Source organism: Corvus kubaryi, unplaced genomic scaffold (genome assembly GCF_017639235.1).
Source record: "Corvus kubaryi isolate FWS band 111438036 unplaced genomic scaffold, C.kubaryi_AGA036_p1.0 69, whole genome shotgun sequence".
Classification (NCBI taxonomy): Eukaryota; Metazoa; Chordata; class Aves; order Passeriformes; family Corvidae; genus Corvus; species Corvus kubaryi.
This window is the reverse complement of record NW_024582057.1, coordinates 2,501,329-2,526,457: the sequence shown is the minus strand read 5'-3', so window position 1 is coordinate 2,526,457 and position 25,129 is coordinate 2,501,329. Positions and strand designations below refer to the sequence as shown.

Sequence of the window (25,129 nt, the reverse complement as noted above, 5' to 3'; positions counted from 1 at the left end):
GGACATTACAGGACATCCCCTCTTCCCCTGAAATCAGTCCATGTTAAAAAATGCTATGGTGATGTTACATCCATGCTTTGGGAAAATATAAAGATCAAACTGATGTGCACAGCAATGTGACTGGAGGGAATGGACAGGTGCTCAAATGGACAACGGCCAACATGAAGCAAATTTTACATGTTTTCACCCTTTCTCCCTTATTCATCAATCTGAAAAAAAGGTTATATTCTTTATTTAAGGTTATTTTCTTCACAAGCAAAACAAAAATTATGTATGTTACAGAACATCATCTCAATATGCATTTCTGAAACTCCTCTGACTCCTTTAATTCTGTAACACTGTAAACATAACCTGATGTATTTATATGCAACCTGAGACCAGTGCTCAAAAATAAACCAAATAGGAATTGCAGTGTGTGTGTGTGTGTGCACAACAGACATAGCAATCTCTACTAGGGGCTGAAGACATGACACTAAAGGAATACTATCCATTATATGTATTTGGTTTTAATCCAATGGCTAGAGCACAAGGTATAAAGAATTATGCAAAGGTGGTGAATTTTAAAATAATAAATAATTAAATGCAATTAAAATAAATGCAAAAGTAATTATCACTGAAGCAGCTAGACACAGTCTTATGTTGCTTTCTAAATGGAATGGCCACCACTCTTTTCCAAAGGTAAGCGTACATCTAGCTATCCCCATTCCAAGCACAACCAGTCAGACTCCAAACCTAAGGTTATCAGTTCAAGTATGGGCCCTTCAATATTTGCCATCCCTCTCTCAGAACACAAGATTTTGTGTCAAAAGAAAGATTTCAGCTTTACTGCTGCATACTCCCTTACACACCGAAGAACTCAGAATTTTTAATACTTGGTTTTATACAGTTCATTATGGCTTCTCAATTTAGGCACCTGCATCAAATGAATTAAGGCAAAATGTAATGGTTCCTTTGATGCAGTGTTGTACAACACTAAGCACCAAGCTGCAGAGTAAAAGGAAAACAGTTGCATTCTTCACAGAAAAAGTCTGCATCTTCTTTCAGTAGCTAGGTAAAGCAGAAACTGCAGGAGATGGCACACAGAAAAAAAAAAAAATTCTATTAGGTAGAATAAAGTCCCAAAGTTTATTTTGCTTACAAACCCAAAAATCAAGTGATTTCTAGTTACCCAAGGAGACAGGAGCAGAATGGACAGCAATGGGAGTTTTTGTAGATTTTAAAACAGTGTGAGTAAAATGTTTAAAAATCAGCATTTCAACTGCTGGAAAGTTGCCTACATGGCCGTAGGTCTTAGGAAATCCATGAGTCCAGTAGCAAAAACCAGCTCCTAGTGCACACAAAGGTTTGAGGAGATGAAAGCTCACAGCCCATGGTTCTGAGGAAGTGCTACTGTGACAAAGTATTAATTATGTATGAATACAGCACTGATGGCATTGCATGCATTTTTAACACACAGCAGTCCCCCAAAGGAAGTGTTATCTAATTGGTTCTATCAAAGTCAGGTATCTCCTTGGCATCTCGAAAGAAATATATAATCCAGGGGTCTGCTTCTCTGAGTAAATTTCCTTCCTGACCTCCCAACTAGGCTCCTGCTCAGGGCCATACGCCTCCTACTGCAGAACAGCCAAGAAGGATTTCTGGTTCTTCCAAAGGCACTCACTGCCTTTGACCTGGCAGTGGAGAAGGCTGAAAAATACCAACTGTGCAGATCCATATAATTTTCAACAGCAACAAATGGCCCTACAACAACTTCTGCAGGATATCACCAAACAGAAGAAGAAAACATCTACAGGGCAACTGCAATACAGAAATGGTGTTGCAACAAGGAAACACGTGATGAGAAGTTGTGAGAAATTGTCACTAAATTATTAAAATATAGGAATAAGCAAATCACACTTTATTGACAGGTCACTGTTCAATTAACCTTTACAAATAGCTGCAATTAATAGATTTGTTTTGTTTATATAAATGTTGACATGAGACAGATTAACACATTGGCTGAATTAGAGGGCTGAACTGCTCCAATTTAATGCAAGTATTTGGTAAATCACTGGTGCTGTAACACATGCAGTTATTAAATGCCCTGAAGTCAGACCAAAAGCCAGATAAAAAATTTACTGACAGATTGCCTGTGAATTTCAAATTACCTTAGTTAATATTAATGATTTCAATTACTAAAACAAAGAAATTACCCAAAAAGTTTTCTGCCATTTTAATCTACTCGTCTCTACCTCAGATAGCATTTACATTTATATCTAACTTCATTTTAATGCTGAACCATCTAAGTAATCATTTTAGCAGCAGGTAAATGACTAAAAATGCAGCAGTGACTTCTAGTGGGGGTATTAAATCCTTCTCAAAATATCTCATATATACCATAATTTCCACTGTGCAATAAGGCAACAGGACTTGCGTCCACAGTAAAACTGTGAGAATATAAGTGAGAATATAATATTACTGTGAGTAAAACAAGAGAATATAAACTGATCTAAATCTCCTGTGTGTTCACAATCAACAAAACCTCATTTGGAAGCTAGGAAAAAAAATGATGCTTACGTCCCCCTTTCTCTATTATTTCTCACTAACATTTCAATTTGCAGTTGAATCCTGGAGTTTGAGGTGTAAAAGCACCATATTAATGACAAAACAGGGGCAGGCAGTGCTGAAAACATCCTACCTGTAGCATTAGCAGCACAGCCAACTCAAACTTACACATGCAGGAGTATTTGTGGTCTAAACGTGAATAGAATATTTCAAGGGGCTTTTAGGGAAAGCAGCCCACTCTGTGTAACCACACACCAGATTAACTCTGGGTAAAGACACAGACTTGAGCATTTTAGAGGAAGACAAAGTGCTCCAGTACAACCTTAATAAAGGTAGGAATAAACTAGCCAAGAGTGCTCCCCGAAGTACATTTTCCTGGTACGGAAAAAACAGGCTTTGAACACGAATTCACTTCTCATAACTCACTCATCAGTGGTAGCTCCTCCATCACAACGATTTTAGCTGGATTTAGGCAACCTTGAGTGGAGGCTTCCAATTCTCCTATCATTCTGTCAAGGCAATCTCTTTCCTTGTGCACAATTCCTGGAAACAGTTCTGTCAGGAGTGTATCTATACTTAAGAATAGTGAAAACTATGTGCTGGGCCACATAAATAAATGACACATTACTTTCACAGGTGCTGGTCTTTGATTACTCGTCAAAAAGAACAAAAAACATTTGGTTATCAAGACATGGAATAGTTTTTAAATGCCAAATGATTTGTTTGGTTGATTCATTGTTGGCTACAGGCAGCAACAGCCAGGTCCTCTCCAACAGGTAGGCAAGAGATGCGATGCAAGTTTTGCAGGAAGCACGGCGTGCTGCTCAGAGAGTAATTTCACTCAAAGCCCAAAATCTGCCTCCTCCCTTCACGCCTACAAACACCAGAACTCTGCATGCTTTATGGCCAAAAGCAGCTTGCAGTAAGCATCTAACCCCATTCAGGTAGAGCTATATACTTTTACTGAATGATCACCGCTGTCTAAAACAACAAGGGAATCATTTGCCATGTAAGTCAGTCCGACAGGATAAGAAAGTCCATGGCTAATTAGAGGATTAAAGATGGGAAATTCCTCAGGTTTCCCTAAGCATATGACAGCCAGGCTACAGACATCCGTTACTAGAACACGACCTTCTTTGTCGAAGGCCACAGCAGTAGCATATATTCTGGAGGGGAAAACGAGGTTCAGACCGAAGCTGTCCATCTGGCCGATGAGATCCATCTCGGCACTGAATATCTTCACGCGGGTGCTGTCCTTGCTCGGCCCTCGAGTTTTTAGGTGCTCTATTACCACGACAGCACCCGAGGTCTGGCAGACTGCAACCGCTCTGGGGCTGACAAGCCGGGACCGGATCAACTGACACTTCTTTAATTCCCCCCTTTGGAAGTCGGCCGTCAAGCGGTAGAGCGCGCCTGCCTCCGAGTCGGTCAGGATTACTTCGCTCTTGGGGGTGGCATCTAAGCCCCAGGGCAAAGAGAAGCCTTCCCGGACAGCCAGGACTCCCCTTCCCTCAAAATCGAAGGCCTTCACGGAGCAGTCCCCGCCGTCGGTGACCACCACGTGTCCGTCCGACGTGACCGTCACATCGAGGGGATACTTGATGTCGTTGCCCGCGTCCCCCCGCTCCCCGAAACGCCGCAGGCAGAACCCGCTCGGCCCGAAGACGTGGATCCTTTTCTTGCCGTCGTGTGCCACTGCCAGGCGGCCCGACCCGGGGCAGGCCGCCACCCCAGTGGGGTTCACCAGCGACCCCCAGCCCCCCAGGCACAGCCGCAGACCGAGCCCCGCGGGAGCCGGCGCCGCCGCCCCTCCGCCGCTCCTGCCCAGGGCCGAGGCGAGGCCGCCGCCGCCGGGGCCCAGAAGCTCCAGCAGCTGCAGCAGAGGCCGGCAGTCGCTGGTCTCGGCGGGGCCGCAGAGCCGCCGGCAGAAGGGACACTCCAGCCTCCGGCGCTCGGCGCCGGCCAGGGCCCCCACGCAGCCCCGGCAGAGGACGTGCCCACAGGGCAGGTTGAGCGGCCGCCGCTGCCCGTCGGGGCCGTACGGCTCGAAGCACACCCGGCACTCCAGCAGGCTCAGCTCCGCCTCGTCCTCCGCCGCCATGCCCGCCTGAGGAGAGCGATCGGAGCCCCCGCGCCGGCCCCGATCCCCCGGGCCCAGCGGGGCGGGCGCTGAGCGCGGCTGAGGCGGCCGCGCGCCCCCTGCGGGCCAGCGGGGGCGGAGCAGCGCTGCCGCCGGGACGGCGCTGGGGCCCTGCGGCCCGGGCCGCCCTTCCCGCTGGGACCGCGGAGCGTCCCTGTACCCGCCACAGCACTCGCAGATCCACCAGTGTTCATATCGCCACCAGAACACTCAAATAACCACCGCAGTGTTCAAATATCCACAAGGACGTTCAAATACCCGCCGGAATATTAATATATCCGCCAGATTCTTACAGACATCCCGTTACCAAATTACCATAACACTACTGGCTGTATTTATGCCCCTACCAGAGTAAGGAATTAAGCCACAGTTTCACAGAATCGTGGGACCACTGGATGGTTTCGGTTGGAAGGGACCTTGAAGGTTATGTAGTTCCAATCCCCCTCCCATGGGTAGGGATGATCAGGATAGAGCAGGTTGCTCAAAGCCCCATCCAACCTGGCCTTGAACACTTCCAGGGACAGGGCATCCACAGCTACTCTGGGCAACCTGTTCTACTCTCATCACCCTTGCACCAAGGAATTTCTTCTTAATATATCACCTAAACCTACCCTCTGCCAGTTTTCACTTTGTCCTGCCACTACATGCCCTTGTAAAAAGTCTCTCCAGTTCTCCTGCAGGCCCTTCAGATACTGAAGGCTGGTCTAAGATCTCCCCAGAGCCTTCTCCAGGCTGAACTATCCCAACTCTCAGCCTGTCTTCATAGGGGATGCACTCCATCCCTCTGAGCATCTTTATTTCTTTGGATTTTCCCTGCCATTCTGGCAAACTTTAGAAAATATCTACATTCATCTCTAGTAGACACATTTCTCAGACAGATAAGTACACACATCTTGTAAGGTGCGTAAACAGCACGTGCTCATTCTGCTAGGTGTATTTACAGGGTATTCTCAGAGTAATTGCAGGGTACACACAAAGAGCCATCTTACACATCCTAAAATGGCTGGTTTGGTATGTGGCATTGCTCTTGCCAGGCTGTCGCATGCCTGGGAGTCCTGTGCAGGACACCACAGAGCACGCGGCAGCCTCATGCCAAGCGCCTGGCCTTTTGCAGCTATCACGTATCTGGAAGTCTGAGATAAACTTCAGCAGCTCTCATGTTGCATCCAGACAAAACTTTCTGTATTGAAAGGAAGGAGATGCTTTAACCTGGTAGTTGCAGTACTGGCCAGGAGTGAAAACAAACAAAACCAGCAGCTCCCAGCTTGTACTGGCCCACTGGCTACATCCCTTCTTCTCTCTGTCAACCCAACCTTGAAACACGAGTATCTACAGGCAATACTGAGTGTTCCAATGGGTTGTGGGTGTGGAGACTGCTGTGCTAAAACCAGGAGACCCATTTACAGCTCTAGGACTATGGCACTCTAAAAAGCCCTATGACTTTTACTCGCCTTCTATTCTCGACAAATTATGATACACTACATTTCAATCATATCTTTCCTTTCAAAATAAGCTGCAAAGGGGAGAAATTCCCGTCCTCTGTCACTCTTAAAGTAGAGGAGTTTTTCCTCCTATTCAGACAGAACGTTCTGTGTTTCAGTTTATGCCTGTGGCCCCTTGTCCTGCCCCTGGGCAACATTGAAAATCTGGTCCCATCCTCTTGTCCACTCCCCTAAAAGATATTTGTAAGCATTGATGAGTCCCTGCTCAGTTGCCTCCCCTCCAGGATAAACAATCCTAGCTCTCTCAGCCTTTCCTCATAAGCAAGATGCTCCAGTCCCCCAGCCATCTTTATAGTCCTCTGCTGGACCTACTCCATGTTGAGGTCTCTCTTGTACTGACGAGTCCAGAACTGGACACAGCACTCCAGAGGTAGCCTCACCAGGGCTGCGTAGAGGAGCACGATCACCTCCCTTGATCTGCTGACCACACTCCTCCTAATGCACCCAAGGATACCACTGACCTTTTTGGCCAGAAGGGCACACTGCTGGCTAACTTGTCGACCACCAGGACTCCCAGGTCCTTCTCTGCAGAGCTGCCTTCCAGCAGGTCAGCCCCCAGCCTGTGCTGGTGCCCTGGGTTTTTCTTCCCCAGGTTCAGGACCCTGCACTTGCCTTCATTGAACTTCACTAGGTTCCTCTCTGCCTGGCTCCTGTGCCTGTCCAGGTCTTGCAGCATGGCAGCACAGCACTTTGGTGTGTCACTTCCCCTAGTTTTGTATCATCAGCAAATTTACTGCAGGTACACTCTGTCCCTTCATTCAGATCACTGATTAATAAGGTGAACAAGACTGGACCCAGTACTGACCCCTGGGAACACTGCTTGCTACAGCCTCCAACTAGACTGATCACAACGCTGAGCTCTGCCCCTCAGCCAGTTCTCAATCTACCTCGCTGCCCACTAACCCAGCCCATTTCCCTTAGTGAATCCATGTTGGCTACTTCTGATAACCTTCTTTTCCTCCACTTGCTTAGAGATGACATCCAGGAGGGGTTGTTCCAAGGATAAAGGTGATGTTGACTGGTCTATAGTTTCCTAGGTCCTCCTTCTTGCACTTTTTTGAAGACTGGAGTGACATTGGTTTTCCTCCAGTCCTCAGGCACCCGTCCCATACTCCATGGCCTTTCAGAGATGATGGAGAATGGCTTAGCAATAACATCTGCAGCTCTCTCAGCACTCTTGGAACTCTCTTACCCAAAGTAAGGCACTGTTGGTTCACCTGACAATAGCTGCACTCTCAAATGAGGGAGCAGCACACTTGTGAGCAACTGCCAGGACGTTTTCTACCCATACTCTCCCCTTTACTGTCATCCAGTCTACTTCCCTCCAGCCTTTCTTGCTGGATGGTAATTTCCTCTTGGCAGCTGCTGCCTTGCCTTGCCCACTCACTGCCAGCTCTTCACTTGACATGTATTCACAGGGACAAGAGAGAACCAACTTGCAGCAGCTTCCCACCTCTCTCTGCCCAGCCTGGTGCAAGGCCAGTGCCCCAGAAAACAGTGTCTGAACTGCAGTTGACACACTCCCATGGCTGCTAGCTGACGAGGCCAACCTGCAGAGTGCCAGGCAGACAGCATTGATCAGCAATGGCTGAAAAGGTACAAGAACATTTCTTTCTCACAGCTCTCATGATTTGAATTGACATGGATGAATAAGGTATACCTTAGTAACGGTTGTTTGTTCACGGAGTTTAAGAAAAGCTGTTCACATCTCAAGGCAGTAAAGGCAGCTGTGTAGGAGAGCTGACTTTGTAAGCAAAATGGACAAAAAGCCTGCTTCAAGAAGGCCCATTTTAAAATGTGAGACGTCAGTAAAAGCAAGATGGGAGGCAAGTTATTTTAATTCATTTTAATCAAGCTACAAACTTGAGTTTATATAGCACCTCCAGAAAATAATCTAGTCCCCATTGCCTGTGTCTCTCTGAGAAATCATCGACTTTTTCAAGACACTTAATCTCACAGCAGTTGCCTGAAAAGGAGGTAAGAATAACAAATTAGTGAATGATTAGTCAAAGAAAAATGCAAAGTGTCCAGAAAAAAAAAAAATCTTATCCACAGATTTCCTCATAGTCCCTAACACAGTGATATAAACGCACTGGGGGAAACCTAATCTCTCTCTTTTGCACTGGGATGCAACAGTCTATGCAAATGACTCACTGCACAGAAACACTGCTGGAGTCTCAGAAAGTTGTAAATTTACAAGTAAGATATTACAGCACATCATGAGGAACGCCTAAAATTAAATTCCTGACACAGCTCCAAATTTCATTACTTTGATAGATATGAGTTGTACATTTTTAGCATTTTCTTTGAGTGCCATGTTATTTTCCTTCTTTGTCACAAAAGTACAGCAGAAACGGTAGCACTGGTAGGACTTGTATTAAAGCCAGGGCAACTGGTTGATGAGGTGCAGGCGAAGGCAAAATGGTCAAACGGGACTCTGAGACTGCAGCTACAGGATTATTGAGTGCAGTATGAATCCTGGGAGAATAAAAAGGTACCAAAGGGAGACAAGAAACTTTGTCTCTTGGGTTTTCTTCATATCTTTTGAAGAACTGAGAACTTTCCTTGACAGCAAAACCCCTGTGGCTAAATGGTAATAATTTTTCCCAGCATTTTCCCATGACTCTAGCCTTTAGATAAGAAGCAAATGACTGTATCACTCGTCACAGGGCAAGATAGAGGCATCTAAACATGTTTATGTGCTTTGGAAAAAATTCCTAAGGGTTAGCTGAAATTTTACTCACCAAACAAACTTTGAATTTCAGATTCAGGAACATAAAATGGTGGGCCTGAAAGAAAAGGGATTAAACTAATCAGAGATGAGACATGGGAAGAAGACAAAATTTACATTGCAGTAGGAGAGCCAACCCCTTCACTCACAGCACCTGGCCTGTAATTGGGCCCCAGGGTGTAGCACCACCAGCAGGAACCATAAAACACGTCCAGGAACTCGTGGCACCTTGGTGGGCCAGACAGCTTTAGGTGTTGCTGCTGCTTCATCTCCAGCTGCAGCAGGGAATCATGAATGTGACGTGGCTATGACCACTCTCAGTGTGCTGTGTGAATCCAGTCCACAATCTCTTTATACTACAATGGCATGATTAAGGCTAAAAGCTGAACAATGTCAGAGGGAAAGCAATGAATTAAACTTGTTGCTTGTGATAGCAAGACCTATTTTTGGGGGGGATAATTACGCTGAAGGGCCCAAAAGCAGAAAAAAAAAATCTTTCTTTTGTGAGTTAATATTAACTAAAAAATCTCTCACTTCAGTACATAATATAAAAACTATAAAAGGAAAAAATACCTTACGACTTTACAGAATTTCACGTCTTCTAAGTAGATTCAGAGTGTGGTAGTGGCTGAGAGAAAGGCACAAGATTGGCAACACATTGGGTTGCAAATACTGGATAAACAGCATGAAGCTGATGTTCTTGGGAGTGTTTCAAGCTCCCGAGGCCAGACAGGATGTTACTAAGTGCTCTGACTTCCAGCTTCATTGTAACAGCCACACTTAGAGTTTTCTTTCATTGTTAATATACCATGACTGTCCTCAACTCACCCTTAGCATTTCTGAATGCTAGAGAAAACCCAAATATAGTCTCAAGCTTGGTCAATATCTAAACATTTTAACACACAGTTATACTGGTGCCACCAGCTAACAAAGCTATGCAGATAAGAATCTTGGGGAAGATACTAATACATCTACTATATCTTTATACAATTTGTATTAAAGCAAAATCACAACATGAACAGTACAAAGTTCTCACCTTTATGTTTGTTTGGATCATATGAAACCGTAACAAGGAGATAAGAAGAATTTTTCTCCACTAGGTTGATCATCAAACTGGCATAGCTAAAAGGAAAAAATTATGCTTTATTATTTTTGTAAAGCATTTAAGCATATCATTCAAATATTCAACAAAATGCATTTCTATGCAGACAGAATTTGAACTGAACTGCACAGAGACTAAGCAAAACAGTTTAAATTTCAGGAGCACAAAATTCATGCTACACATGAAAAACATCAAATAAAGGTTATATTTATTCCTCATAAACAAGCATTTATCCTTTTTTTGCACATTCAGATCAAGATTAATAGACAAACCAAGTATTCACCTGCCACAGTCTAGAATACAGTACACATTGTATTACTGATCTTCTAAAATTATTGTGAATTGAAGACTATGTATCTAATCAAACAATCCTGGGAGCAGATTCAAACTAAATTTGGGCTGGCTATAGGAAAGAACAAAAATTTGGAATGAAGAGGAGTGAGGGGAAAAAGAACAAAGAGAGAAGAAGTAGATGGGATGAAAAGGAAGTAATGGAATTCAGATGAGACTTGAAGCTCTGCTTCTTCTGGGTTGGAACAAACCACATATTTTCCCACTGAGAGGCAGGGCGGCTTCCTGAAGGAAGAGTACAGCACTGTGAGACTGCAGCAGATGCTTGTGGTAGAGAAGAACTTGGGTAGGCTGGTTCTTTAAATAAAAAAGGACTCATCAACAAGTCACAGGATCAAAAACCTGTCACTGATACATCAGAGAAAAGATAGTAACAATGCAATTTACTAACCGTTGTCTGTCACATGGATTCACAGCTACAAGAGCTCCTCTGTCCCAAACCCCATCAAACTTGCCAACTATTGAGCTGTAACAAGATAAGGAAAAGGGTTAGAAATAGTAAAAAGGCACCTTCATCTTTATTCAGATACTTTTGTAAAGTCACAAGGATTCTGCAGCTAGTGGTGCAGATCCCCCACCACCTTTTTTTATGGTGCAGCACTTTCATAATCCAAACCAATGGGATCTGGAATTTAAGAAGCCCTCCTCGTTCTCAGTCCTGCTGCAATAACAAAGAGGTGCAGGAATTGGTCAGTGCTTCCCCATCAGGGGGTGCTGAGACATGGCAGGGAGGAAGAAATGTAGTTTTAACATATTCAGCTACAAGTCTGGGTGTCCAGTAACCACATCCTGCTGTCTAACATGCACTCAGCACATCAACAGTTCTTGACCACTGTCTAAAACCCATGCATTATTTCAGATGCAGGCTAAAGAAGGTGCCTTGTTGCTTACTATCATTGAGCTCAGCACATTCAGTAACTTTAGACACCTGAATTCCCAGCTACACGCCCAGGACAGTTAGCTTCAGCTTGCCATTTGTTTAATGCTAGAAAAGCTAAGTTACTGCTGCTTGCCTCAGTGTAATTGTGCTGCAGACACTAGTTTTGCTTCTGGATATGCTGGCAGATGGCTTCAATGACCACCCAAAGCCTGCAAGTGGGCAAGACTATCAAGAAATGCCTTTATTAATGGATGGTAAGAGCAGCCAGAGTGACACAAAAGACAAGAATATTCAGGGGATAAGAAAGAGCCTTGTTTTTGGTAATTATTAAAAGAGGAGGTTAGACAATGAGGTAGTAATGAAGTAAACTGCGTAATTTTAAAGAAAGTTTGAATACGTTTACTTAGAAAAATGTGGCATGAATGGTGCAATAACCTTCTGCCTACTGGGCAGATGTCAGAGTCCAATTGCATCACCTCTGCCTTCATTTCTGTACAGGTTTTGGCTAGGGTAGGGCTACCTTTCTTCATAATAGCTTGCATAGGGCTGTGTTGGATTTGGGCTTGAAATAATGTTGATAACACGCTGATGACTGAGCTATTGCGGAGCAGCACTTACACAGCACCAACACCTTTTCTGCTTCTCACACCGTGACACCAGTGAGTAGGCTGGAGAGTACAAGAATGAACAAGAAGTTGGGCGGGGACACAGCAGGCACAGCTGACCCCAGCTGAACAAAGGAATATTCCAGACCATCTGGCTCCATTCTCAGCAATAAAACTGGGTGGGAGGTTGGTGGATGGGGGCACTGCTTGGGGACTGGCTAGGTGTCAGTTGCTTGGTGGGCAACTGCATTCATTTGCACCACTTGTCTTTCTTGGGTTTTATTTTCCTCTCTCTTTGGTTGTTCTTTTTTGTGTGTTTTTTTTTCCTTACAATTTTTTGAAATTTCTTTTTAATTATCAAACTGTTTTCATCTCCACGCACATGTTTCTTTCTCACTTTTACCCTTTTGATTGTCCCCCATCATCTCATGATGGGGGGAATAGGCAAGAAGCTGTGTGGTGCTTAATTCTATCACCTTAGCCAGAGTTAAACCATGAGAACTTCTCTCTGCCCACTGCTATTTTCATTGCAATGGCATTGCTAAATCTCTGGCATCTAACCTACAAGCTGATCTTGTATTTCCCACTCTACTGCGATGAGACATGATAACACTTTCAAGTGCTGACTTCTTTTAAAGTTTGCCAAGTCTAAGCATCTAATTTAAATAACCAGCCTTCTAACTGAAAGGAGATTCTAGAAGAGACAGTTAAACAAGCAATGGACATGCAGGGCACAAAGGAAAGTTTAGTGGGGCAGGTGACAAACTTGATCTTCTGAGGCTTGGAGGCAGTTCTCTCTGCATAGCTAAGTCTGCTGAAACCTTAGGCAAGCCACTGAGGTTTTCTGCTCTTGGTTTTTCTTTCCAGCTTTAATCTGGTCTAACTGGAATGGTGGCAGTGGCTCCATACAGGCATTTCATGTACTTTACTCCCCAGTGATTTCATCAGGGCCTACGGACATCCCAGGCTGCACGCAGGCTCATGCTGTGGCCTTGTCCCAGTCCTGGTCTCCTGGCTGCCCAGATCTCAGGACCTGCTGAGTGTCTGGGTGCTCTTTTCCCCTTTGCACATCCAATTTCCTTCACAACACAATGAAGCCATGAGGAAAAGGTCAAAAAAGGCACACAGCTGTCTTTCATCCTGATGTAGAATCAGGATGAAGCTAAGGTATTAGGAAGCGCTTCCCTTGGGTGTACCTTTCATTGTATCACACTGCTATGCATTTATACGGCATTCAGCATGGGTTAGGTACTACCACAACTAACAAAATTTAACATGTAAATCAGAAATTCACGTATCTGCAGAAAACCCACTGGATTTATGAGTAAACTTGTGAATTTCTATCTCTGCATATGTTTAATAGTTTCGGTTAAAGCAGTTTTTGACTTTTTTGAAGTCTTGCAGCCATAATTAGGAGGTACAATGATTGTGTAATACAACTGTTTTACATATGTCCCAGAATTCCCAGAAAGAGCAGTAATTCCTGTTACTCTTTAACTAGCAAGAGTCTTTGAAATGTCCCATTCTGACAAAGGTCAGGAGCACACCTGAGTTTTCTTCTAATGAATGCTAGGCTAATGGAGATCAAAGGGACCTGTTAGTAGGCCAGGCTCAGCAAGAGAGAAATAAGTTTAATTTCCATAATTACTGGGTAATTAATCAAATTGTCTGTACACAGAAACTAGAAGTGTATGTGCATTTCTAGTCACAGGTATCTGCTGACTGCTGTTGGAAATACAGTTCATTCTGCATCCAGAATGTCTGTCTACCAATTTATTTTGTGGATGGAAAACTATGTACTAGATCCAGTGATATGCACTGAAATTGTCACTAATTATCTAATTTTGTTTATTTCAAAGTATTATTCCACCATGTTGTGATGGAAGTTACAGGTTTCACCACGTGACTTGCTACAAAACTTATGACTGAATTTTTTTAAAATTTCTGAGAAGCTTAAGCAATCCCTGGGCAACTTGTCAACTCCCAGCAAGAAGGATTTACAGGGATCTACAGTGTAGCAAGCAGCTACACTGGAGGGGCAAGGAGGGGAAGAAACCAGGCAGTATCTACAAAGTCACATTCATACACAGCCCATCTTTTCAACACTTTGCAAGATCAGTTACATATATACACTATTCAAACCAACTGGAGTCAGCTGCAGCAGCAGAAGTCTTAGTCATGGTCTATTGTCTGAAAGACTTTGGACTCTAGTAATGAGTAGTCTTTTTTCCAGTGTTTTGGCAGATTGAAAAAAAAAGATCATATACTAAACACCACGTTCTGGTGTCCTGAACTACCTATTGCACCTGTATATGTACTAGCTCTGGAAAGCCTATTGAAGTAAATGTTAAGACTCTAGCTCCTTTTTACTGAAGAGCCATGGAACAAATTCTTGTGCCTGACAGTTGTTTGTAGGAATAGCAAACAAACACAAAAAACCAAAACCTTGTAATCTAGAGAAAATCACATCTGAGTAAGAACTGCAAGAGGAGGGAACTATAGTGCTAAGACACCCCTGGATATATTCTCTTTACTTTTACTAAGCTACTCTGAGTAAGGGATTGTACTAGAGTTTTGCTTCATAGAATTCATCAGTAATGTTCAAGGTAATTTGGTTTTACTGTAAAAGCAAAAATGTTTTTTGATAACTTTCACAGAATGGCTTGGAATAAGAAGCCCATTTAAAGATAATTAGTTGTCATCCTTAATGATCAGCAATGGAATTAAGCTTTTGTTGGAGATTGGCTATTCATATTTCTCATACAAATTAATACAAGTTTTCTTGAGAGTAACTGACAAATCTTTGTCTGATTCAAAGAAAATAATAGTATTGGACAGTATTAATACACGTTCAATTATACAGAATTGTAAAACATGATGAGTATTCCTACCTGGACAAATCATAAATACTGCAGCAGTAGAGGGAAATGTTGCCAGAGGTACTCTACAATAAAAAGCAAGGGAAACAATCCATCAGCTAACTATCTTTAAATACACACTCATAAGTATATAAGTATGTATCTTAAAATATACCCATATACTATTAAAAATGCAATTTTAAAAATACATTTACATGTAATGGGGAAAAACAGTGAGAAACATTTTTAGTTTTAGTTTACTGAGGTAACTCTTCTGGTCCCCTCCAGAGAGGTTCTAATCTACCAAGGCATGCAACTGCCCAGTTTTAAAACACATTCCTTCTACATTCAGGTGCTTCACTGTCATAAGAAGGTCAAAGCAGTAAGTTTAGAAGAATAACTTCTCAGCCCAAATATACAACTCAGAGCTTCCTTTTAGACCTCCTCAGAAGAGGTGAATGATTACCAGTAAAACAGAGGCGTAAAAGCAGAATGACTTGTTTGCTCGGTTATGCCTGCACTGCATGATTAACCACACCACATCATTTGACAACACAGGAGACATACCTGGAACATTTTTGCTCCTGAAATCTCAGGGACTGGCTCCTCACAGTAAGGCAGACTGTGTTCTGAAAAAAATTCCTTCACCGCTTGCTCGCTGACTTCCACACCAACAACACTGTGTCCCATGTCTGCCAGCCTGCACGCAAGAGAGGGCCCAAGTTTACATGAGGCCCACAGGTTGGGCAAAATGTGTATCTCCCATGTATCATTTATTCATTAGGGAAATCCTAGTTTTAGGATGCCCTGATATGTCTAATCCTGACTTTCTGAAGCATTCAGATTATATTGAACACCTCCCTTCCATAATCTGATCTTAAATTAGCACCACTCAGCATGCAGTTGACAAGGACTTACATGCTTTATTTAGATTCAATAAATTATGCATTTATTCCTATGAACTCGATGAAAACAGGTGATCGCACTGAGAAACTGTCCATTTCTGAAAGGTGCTGTGCTCTGAACTGAGCTGACTGAGGCACACTGTCCACCCAGCTGTCTCTGTGGCTTGGCAGGAACAGGCAATGAAGGAGGTGTGGTAACCTCCGCGCTGCTGCAGCTCAGCAAAACACCAGTGTGTGTCCAAGCCCACAGTCAGCCTAGAAAGTAGTTACTGTGATAAAACCTGATAGCTGGATTACTTGAGGATGCAGTTCAGTTTTTGGTTTGTGCTCCCTCCCTCCAAGAAAGAACACTGGCTTATATAGGCCCTGATTATAAATACAACACTACCACCACCGGCCCCCCACTCCCCCCAAAAAAGGGTAAAAGTAAAATAAGAAGTATAAAAAAAGAGGAAATTAAATTTAGTCCAAATCATTTAAATTTCCAGATTGGCATGCCATATGGTCTCTTGAAAATGTTCTGTGGCACAACCGACCTCACTGTGGACAATTTAAGCTGGCATTGCTACCAAAAGCAGCAGTGGTAAGGGCATAGCTTCAGTCACTCTATCCATCTAAATTCAGCATTCCCCAAGCTGAACTTGGGACAATCAAGAGCACTTTCAGGTCAGACCTTATCCATTCAATTCATGCTACTATACAAAACACCAGCTTCCTCCTCCCTTCAGCTTCCAGTGACGCTGCTTTCCTACCAATGGAGATGCAGCACATTTCCACTGGCCAATATAAACTTGGGAATTTCCCCTCTCCCTTCCTCCCTCCCCACATCAAATAAGGTTTTTGCTCTTATTATCTGTGTTTTACCATTTCATCTCTACTGCTTTACCACAAAGTGGGAAAAATATCCTCAGTCCACTCCTGCCATTTAAAAGAACATCCAGATACTTCTGGAGGAGCCTGCAGAAAAACAAGACATGTCTTACTTTGCAAGTATTTGTGCTGGCACATGAAAAGCCAAGTGCTACACACTATGCCAGGTAGCATGAAAACTCCATAATGCCACATATATTATTAGCTCAACCTGCTTCATGCCATTAGAAATAAACACATAAAATAAAAACATTCACCTTCTGTTTGCACAGCAAGAAAGTCAATTTCATGACATTCAGAAATTAACACATTTCTGTTTGTTCTGTTTTCTGTTTATCTTTGCAAGTAAACAACCCAACCAACCCACCACTAAGAGGGCCGTAACAGAGATTTTAAACAGAACTATTATTAACCTTCTGTATCAATCAAATCACTTCTACAAGTCTTGAAAGACTATATAATCAGGTTTGCTCTCTTAGGTCCTTGTCTTTTAGCGCATGATAGTTGCTCTGATGCCCTCTGCACACTGTTTCAAGCCCCAGTTTCATAACATGAACAACAGTGCAAAGCTTCTCCATCAGAAAATTTAAGATTTTCTAGTCAAACTATCCAAGATTTAAAACTTCATTCAAGAGTAAAAGCTCTATATTAATTTCAATACTTTCTTTTCTCTGTCCTTTGACAAATGTAGGTCACAAAAATATCTGCATTTATTTTTGTTTCAAGCTGTGCCCATGTAAGATAATTTCCCTTTGGCAAATGTTCCATTTTCAATTAAGAGTTTCTTGAATGAGCCAAGTAACTCATCTAATGGCATTTCTTAAAACAGCTTAGGCAGAAGACTGAAGTCACGTACGGATGCCCTTGTTCCTTGTGAAACCCGATGTTACCCATTTCCCATTTTTGTAGCCATTCCTCCTCTGTCACCACTCTCTCTTTCTGTGACCCAATATCAGAGCCTTCCAGGAGCCCGGATGCATCCGCTGAGTGGTCCATGTCTCCAGGGAGTGCTTGCTGCTGTGAAAAAAAGAGAGAAAAATTACCACCACCCAATGCATAGTTTGGAACAGGCTCTTACTTCCTCGAGTCGGACAAAAATTTAGTAGATCTCAGGAGATCACAATCTGGTGACAGTTGCAATGCAGCTGTACCGAACGCGACGGAGCACTCGGCACACTCTTGCTACCGATAGCTTCGGCCAGAGCCCCTTTCCCGGGACGAAGGCGGCGGAACGCGCCCTGTCCAGCACTACGGGACCGCCGGTGGCCTCCCTGTTCGCACCCATCGGGAAGCCCCCCTACCCAGGTATATGAAGGGGGGAGATGCCGACACGTCTCTCCCGTGAAACCCGCGGGCAGAAGGCGGGGGCAAGCGGCTGCTCGGGGCCGGGGGACCCGCGAGGTGACCCGTGGCGCCTCAGCACCGCCCCCCTTGCCGCCCCCCTCGGCACCCCCGCCCGGACAGCGGCAGCGGCGGTACCTGCGCGGCCGCGGGTCCCGCGAGGGCGGCGGGGCCTGGGCGGTGCCTCCCCGCCCTCCCCCTCGCTACGCACCGCGGAGAGCGGAAGCGGCGGCAGGAGGAGGCGGGCTGAGGGTGCACGGCACCGGGGAGGAGGAGGAGGATGGCGGTGGGGATGGCGGCGGCGGTGAGTGACTCCTTCCCCCGGCTGCAGCGCCCACCGCGAGGCCGCCTGCTCCTCCCCGGAACGGCGGGGCAGGTGCCAGCGCTGCCCCCGTCCTCACCTCCCCGCTTGTCTCTTACTTCCCCCTTGTCTCCCTCCCTCCCTCCCTCTCTCCCTTCCTTCCCCCTTCTCCACCCTTTTTCCCCGCTGCAGCTCTAGCAGGAGGCGGCGCGGACACGCGTGAATGTGGTCTCCGGCCCCCGAGTGACGCGGCCCCGAGGTGAGTGCCAGGCGCCAGCCTCAGTGCCTGCCCCGCCGCCGGCCGGCACCCGCGGGACCGCCTCCGCCTGGCTCCGGGGCAGCCCAGCCGCGGGGGCTGCCCTGCTCCGGGGGCTGCCCTGCTCCGGGGGCTGCCCTGCTCCGGAGGCTGCCCTGTTCCGGAGGCTGCCCTGTTCCGGAGGCTGCCCTGCTCCGGAGGCTGCCCTGCTCCGGGGGCTGCCCCTCGGGACCCCCGCCCGCCGCCAGCTGTCACAGCCGCGGCCGGCGGGGCTGGGCGGCTCCGCTTTACTCGGGCTGAGTTTTAGAGGTGTGTGCACTCCCCGTGTTAATCAGGCTGCTCTCGCTTCCTCTCCGCCTCTGACTGTGCGTCCGTGGGGTTTCTTTCCTTTTAACATTTTTTTTTTCCTTCCCAAAGACAGACTTGCTGCCAACTGTGCAGGTAAACTCCACAAAGCTTTCCAATGTAGGCCACACATTACAGACGGATGAAACATTATCGAATGTGACAGCGCATTATGCGTCTCTCTCTCCTTTTAAAGGGCTTATTTTCTCAGCCAGTAAGATGCCTACAGGATAGGATGCAAAGTCATGTAAAGCTTAGTAGAGTAAGCCACATTTGCTTGTTCTCTAAAAATCTGTGGGGTTTTTGGGGGGTGGTTTTTGGTTTGGGAGGGAAGTGGGGACAAAGTTTCATACAACTGATCTTTTTCTCCCTTTCACCCCACCTCCCTCTTACCCCCCCATAGTGCTTACAGCAAAAACATGTCTCTGATTCCGTACAACTGACCTCCGCCTTTCAAAATGGGAGGCCTCTCTGAATCTGAAATATTTTTACCAAACTTCCTAATGATTGGTAACTGGCACTTTTTCTATCCCTGGATATGCAATGAAAAGTTTGCGTGTTCTTTTACCTTCTTGGATAAAAGGGCCCCATAGCAGCAGCAGACTGTGATCACCTGATGGTCACCAAAATGAGTCACCTGGTGCCTTGCTCAGCACTCCTTGCTCAGTTGGAAGCCTCTGACTGTAAGGACCGTGGCATCTCGGGACAATTATTTACCGTCAGAAGCCAAGGTGATCCAGAGAGATACTGTTGTGCCACTGATCCATAAAGAAGGCTATAGGGGGAAAAAGCCACCATTTTCTGGGGCGTTATGCAGCAGTTTAGGGAAATCTCATGCAAATGAAACTGCTTGGTTTTCTTTACTCTCCAACCTTATCCACCCCCATACAGTGGTAAGTTACCGTGAAGTGATGCTAATTTTTTTTTTTTTAAGGTAATAGAGATTGACTTAATAATTTTTTTCCTACCTCTGGCTGGAGGGGATACATGCAAGAAACAAAGTTGAGTTTTGTATTGGGTCATTTGAACTAATTTTTCACTTATGTGGATATCCTCATGTGATTTCTTCTCACAAACAATTTCTTCTGTCTTGAGAGGAGAATGAACCAGTTTACTTGACATGAATCAGCTTAATATGAATTTTGTAAAATTCCTGCTCTCTTCCTGTTACCTTTACCTTTAGCAGAATTTCTGAGCGAAGATACTGCTGCCTTGTCCATCACTGATAGCTTGAATAAGGACACTGCAGCCTGAAACAGGGAGAATTGAGAAGTCTCATATATATATAAAAAAAAAAACCTCTTCCAAAAACATAATTACAAACCGATCCCTATTACAAGAAGATAACATTCATGATGCAGTGCTGTAGTACTAGGGGTTTATTTCCACTTCTTTTCTGTATGTTGTAGAGCACTCTTAGATTTACTTCTTCCTCTGGGCTTTGTGCTTTACTCCCTGTGAAAAGAATGCCTTCAATAATCCCATTTTAAATATGCTTTCATATTTCTGCATTATAATTTCTCACACTCCGTGGTTTCCAGTTTACATGGTTAACTGCAGTCCATTTTGTGCTCCTACCAATGCAGTCAAAGACAGCTACAGAGCACTCTCATGCCGTAAATCTTTTTTGTCCTGTTGAATACTTAACAGCAAACTTTGTAATATTCCAATCACTTATAGCTGCACTATAACATCAGTCTAGACTTCAAATTCTGATGTATTTTCATAGGAGGGTGTGCAAGTCTTGGAAATGGTTGTTCATCTGGTATTAAATGTCTCTTCAGTACACTGTTCGGAAAAGTGCTTTACAGTGCAAATCTCTTGCTGCCAATAAATCAGTAGTTAGCAGGACGAGTGTTACTCTGAGTGGTATTTGAATGCTTGCATCAGCATTGAGCTGATGTCTGTTCACTTTGCCAACCCAAATTCCAGTCCAGGTCTTCACGTAATGCAAATCAGATTACTGAAATCCAGGATATGCTGATCTGGAACAGCCTGTCAAGATGTACTCAGGGATCTAATCTTAACCACGAATTTGGTTTAAAATAGTAGTATTGTTCCTTTCCTGAAATGCCTCACTCTCATTTTCCTCTCGAATTAACAGTGAAGCTGAACAGATTCTTACCTAGGTAACTCTGTCAAAAGTAGTAGTATGAGTGGCTGTGATTAACTCTGCAAAGTCAAGCAATTTAAATTAATTAACTATTGCCTACCTTTTTTCAGATCTAACAATACAATGTCAACGGGAAGGGTACGAACGAAAAAAAAGGCATGTTCTTTGGATCAGTCTCCAGACAGCCTTCCTGTGAGGAGTTCTGGAAGACAGGTAGATATAATAATTTAAAACCACATGGACTTCTACTTCGCTATTTTTTTATTTTTTGTTGACATTTGTAAAGAAAGTGAGCTTTGTTGTGGGTAAGTTAGGTCTTAAAGTACTTATTCACAGAGAGGGAGAATGAGTTAATTCTGTGAATAAGCAGGTCAAGTGTCTCATTTTTCAAACAATATTCAGAAAAGATAAATACTCAATATAACCTGTAAGTATGTAATGTGTTAAAAATACAATCATAGATTTCTGTACAGTCAAAGTTTTCTGCCCATCCAGACAGAGGCCTAAAACAACATAATACACAGTGCCTTTGAGGCCCAGAAGAGACATTTGGTATACAGTTTTGTATCCAAAAAAATGCCCTAAGCCTACCCTAGTATTTTATTTGAGGCACAGATAGGATTGCCACTAATTAATGTCAATAAGTATTATCAAAGAGGAGATTTTCCAAAGAAGAAATAAAATGAATGCATGAGGCTTGACTCATGAACACCTGATGGAGCTTAAAATACTATTTAAACTGTACGCTTTGCTTATAATTTCTTCAGTGGCATCAATTAGACTAAGGCAAGACATTTTTAGATATAAATGATATTTCCAGTCTTGCTGTAGGTTTGGGTTTTTCTTTTCGTGGCCTTTTTTTTTTTTTAGTAGAAGAAACTGACCTAATTTGACAGCTGTTTCATGCTGCAGCTATTTCACAATGGCTACAAAGATTTTCATTAGGATCGTTTTAACTATGGGATGCCACTCATAAGCTGCAAAACTGAATGCCACTTTGTAGAAGATGCATTTGTGTCATTTATGGTCAGATTCCAGCTATTCTTTATTAGGTGAAGAAGAAAGCAGCTGAAGCAGCAGATGATGATGATGAAGCGTCAGAGAAGAAATACAGAAAGTGTGAAAAAGCTGGATGCACTGCAACATGTCCTGTTTGCTTTGCCAGTGCAGCTGAAAGGTTTGTTCCTTTTTATTTGCACTTTTCTTGGACTTTCTAAATCTGCAGCTGAAGTTTAGGATTCTAACTATATTCTGAAAAATTCCTTCATTTCTAAATGTAGAACGAGAATTGAAAGATACTGCTAATATGAGTCTTATGATGCCAGGAAAATGTTCCAAGTTATTCTTGTTGTGGATAACTTTCTCCTGTGCAAGCTGCTAATTTGGATACAGAATATCTTTGGGATATGCTTATTTATGTTATTAATGGTGCCCTTGCGTCTGTGAAAGTGAGAGCATATTAGTGTAATTTGAGAAAGCTAAACTTGCTTTCAAGATGGAAAATGAAACCATCATTTACTGTAGAAAGTCTTTACCACTTTCATTGGAATGCTTTGCAGTCTGAGGTGAGATTCTAGCCTTGAAATTTGAGGTTTTAGGAGAGCCAGTCATATTTATCTGAACTCTTTGTTCTTGTATGCTTTCTCTGCACTTTCACAAGTACTTTTGCATTGTGACCCTGGTGGTTTTGAATGCATGATACTGGCAAGGTATATCTATAATAGGCAACATGTTAGATCTCATTATGAAGCAGGCACACTCTAGTTAAGTAGCACTCCTCCCTCCCTGATAATTGAGACAAACTTTCCTTCTTTACAGCATTGAAAAATAAGTGAAACTAATTAGGTGCTTCATTTAGTTATATCCATGGATTGTTCTTTGGTGGCAGGAAGTCAATGTATTCTGGATGTTGTCATAGAGAAGCCAAGTGTTTTGGCAGTTGCCTGAGAGACTTGTCTGGGAAGTGAGCACCTGTGAGATCAGCATTGGTGATATTACAGTTTTTATTTAGGAAACAAAGCATACTGCTTACTCATCTTCTTGAATTGTTATTCTAATATTTTGATTTTCACCTTTCCCACTCCCCCAAGTACATACTTTCAATTTTATTTGAGATGAGCTCATTTCATGGCTATTTGAGTTAATATCTTAGGTCACTGCTTTTTACCTTGTGCATTTATCTTGAACAATTTCATTGAGTTTCATGAGAGTATTCTAAGCGAAGAACAATTGCTTTGTCTGATGAATGTAATATTTGTAAAGGATATTTCTTTTTGAGAGTAGTAAAGAACAAATGCCCAGAATGCGTAACTGCTTCCTTAGGGTTTTGTTTCACTGGGTTAAAATCACAAGTTGTTCATGAGAAAAAAATAGGCAACATCTGTTTTGTGTTCAGTTTTGCCTTTATAGTTTTGTCAGTTGTTCTGGGAACAGAACATTGTAATGACTTATGAATCAATTGATCATGTGTACAAGAAAAACCGTAATTTAAATGATCCCTCCCAACTCTGCACTAATATTGGAAAAAAATGCAACAAAGTAAAGGAACTTTAAGTTTTTGTGGAGAGGAGCTTTGTCATCTTATACGTTTGCAAAACGCTTAATGTGTCACGGCACATATTCACTGTTTCATGTTCAGGAAATGCCTGCTTAAAGGGTACTAAAGACAGGCTCAGTTGACCATTGTTAGAGGGAGGCTGCTGGAAGCCAGACCAACTATAAAACTGCACATTGTGTACACTTTGCCTCCTTTGCATCTGGTGTTGCTTAGTTTGGAAACTGGAAATGTTTGAGACAATTGAAGTGACCTTATTGTTATTTGTATGGTTGTAGTGCCTTGTGTAAGTCAGCCTTCGTGAATGTAACATAAAGCCCTGGCTTGTTCTGAATATTTTGTTCACATTCTAGAATGTGCTATTGTCAATAGAATGATTTTTTTTTTCCCCCCTAAATGTACTGTAAAACTATTTCTATGTCTCCTGCATTACAGATGTGCGAAAAATGGGTATACGTCTAGATGGTATCATCTGTCCTGTGGGGAACACTTCTGCAATGAATGTTTTGACCACTATTACCGAAGGTAGATTTACCAATTAAGGTTATGTCCTTTCAGAGCTTATGAAAATTTGGCAGCTGTTACAACTGTTGAAACAGAAACAACAATAACAAACGTACATAAACGTAATACAAAGACTTGTCCTCTGTCCTTGCTTTAGCCAGACTGAGGCTTAGACAGTGATGCTAAAACTGCAGCTGTTGCATGGACTAATCAACTTAAACAGAGCAGCGTGAACAAAACTGGTTAGTTTAGGCAGGCTGGTTTGTGTGTGCAATTATTCTGAAGCTTTCGTCTTTTTTAAAAACAACGTCAGAGAATTTTAAATTATGAGAACAATTATGAGTAAATGTGTTTTCCTTTATAAGATAAATTCTCTTTACACTGTGCATTCGGGAGACCTTGCCTCTCTAAAGCAGAACAATAAAAAGCAGCTAGAAATCAGTAAGGAGATCTAACTCTTGTGGTTCAGTCACCATGAAGACTCTTGTCAGGTTGACAGTGCTTTCAACTCCAAGCTTCTTCCCCTTTGAGTGGGAATTACATCCAGCTCTGCCAAGAATTTTGTGTGCTTATGTGCTCAGCAGTACCCATCACTCAGTCCAGGCCTTAGATACCAGGAAGTGTGTTCATAAGCAAGAGGCCATAATGGTCACGATGCAATTTATTGCTGTCGTAAGAACCATGACTCTCTCCTTTTAACAGCAAAAATACAGTACTCTCTACACTTATTTCTCTGTCCTTAAATAAAATGTTTAATTTTAGAGTAACTGCTATTGCTTGAGGTGAACTAGATATTCAATTTTCTGACTTCTTGCTGTTTTCTTTCTTCTTAGCCATAAAGATGGTTATGATAAATATACTGCCTGGAAAAGGATTTGGACAAGTAATGGTAAAAGTGAGCCCAGTCCAAAAGCCTTTATGGCTGATCAACAGCTTCCTTACTGGGTAAGGTGAAAGGTGATTTATTTAATAGGAATGTGATGTTCTGATGTGTTTCTGATATTCTGCTGTTCGAGCAGACAGTCAGCTGAGTTTTTGTGGGTTTGTTTCTAGTATTAGGATTATGGAAAAGCTCTAGATAAAAATTCTGATCAGCTCCTCCACTGTTGGAGACTCTCTCCACACCCCACAAAGACCAATCTGTTACTTTTCAGTGAAGTAGTTGCTGTGATTTTCAGGTAGAGTAAGATTTGGCAGGGAAAGTATGAAAGACTTTGAAATCAGATT

The 25,129-nt window shown here is 43.3% G+C and overlaps 3 protein-coding genes across 9 annotated transcripts in view; 1 reads left to right on the top strand and 2 right to left on the bottom strand.

Moving 5' to 3' along the window:
- Positions 1 to 1,101: 1,101 nt before the first annotated feature.
- Positions 1,102 to 7,594, bottom strand: NHLRC1 (NHL repeat containing E3 ubiquitin protein ligase 1). Its single transcript, XM_042049002.1, has 3 exons — positions 7,404 to 7,594; positions 6,799 to 6,893; positions 1,102 to 4,893 (listed from the first exon to the last, which is right to left on the bottom strand). The coding sequence occupies exons 1-3, from the start codon at positions 7,592 to 7,594 to the stop codon at positions 3,485 to 3,487; spliced, it is 1,695 nt and encodes a 564-aa protein (XP_041904936.1). The 3' UTR covers positions 1,102 to 3,484.
- Positions 7,595 to 8,017: 423 nt separating this feature from the next.
- TPMT (thiopurine S-methyltransferase) lies at positions 8,018 to 18,051 on the bottom strand. 7 transcript variants are annotated; one of them, XM_042049224.1, is made up of 9 exons: positions 17,968 to 18,051; positions 17,345 to 17,505; positions 16,483 to 16,575; positions 15,281 to 15,413; positions 14,747 to 14,799; positions 10,762 to 10,836; positions 9,954 to 10,039; positions 8,931 to 8,975; positions 8,018 to 8,152 (listed from the first exon to the last, which is right to left on the bottom strand). In XM_042049224.1, exons 2-9 carry the CDS (start codon positions 17,482 to 17,484, stop codon positions 8,037 to 8,039), a joined length of 741 nt encoding a protein of 246 aa, XP_041905158.1. In that variant the 5' UTR covers positions 17,485 to 17,505; positions 17,968 to 18,051; the 3' UTR covers positions 8,018 to 8,036. The 7 variants fall into 7 exon arrangements, with proteins under 7 accessions (XP_041905158.1, XP_041905155.1, XP_041905160.1 ...); XM_042049221.1 differs by having other exon boundaries at positions 17,345 to 17,502; positions 17,968 to 18,046; XM_042049226.1 differs by lacking the exon at positions 17,968 to 18,051 and adding an exon at positions 17,790 to 17,948.
- KDM1B (lysine demethylase 1B) overlaps positions 18,043 to 25,129 on the top strand; it is a 27,720-nt gene continuing 20,633 nt past the window's right edge. The window contains exons 1-6 of the mRNA XM_042049217.1: positions 18,043 to 18,133; positions 18,323 to 18,389; positions 20,955 to 21,057; positions 21,897 to 22,021; positions 23,834 to 23,923; positions 24,736 to 24,847. Of these exons, the coding sequence (XP_041905151.1) occupies positions 20,968 to 21,057; positions 21,897 to 22,021; positions 23,834 to 23,923; positions 24,736 to 24,847 (417 nt within the window). The 5' untranslated portion in view covers positions 18,043 to 18,133; positions 18,323 to 18,389; positions 20,955 to 20,967. The remainder of the gene's footprint in view (positions 18,134 to 18,322; positions 18,390 to 20,954; positions 21,058 to 21,896; positions 22,022 to 23,833; positions 23,924 to 24,735; positions 24,848 to 25,129) is intronic.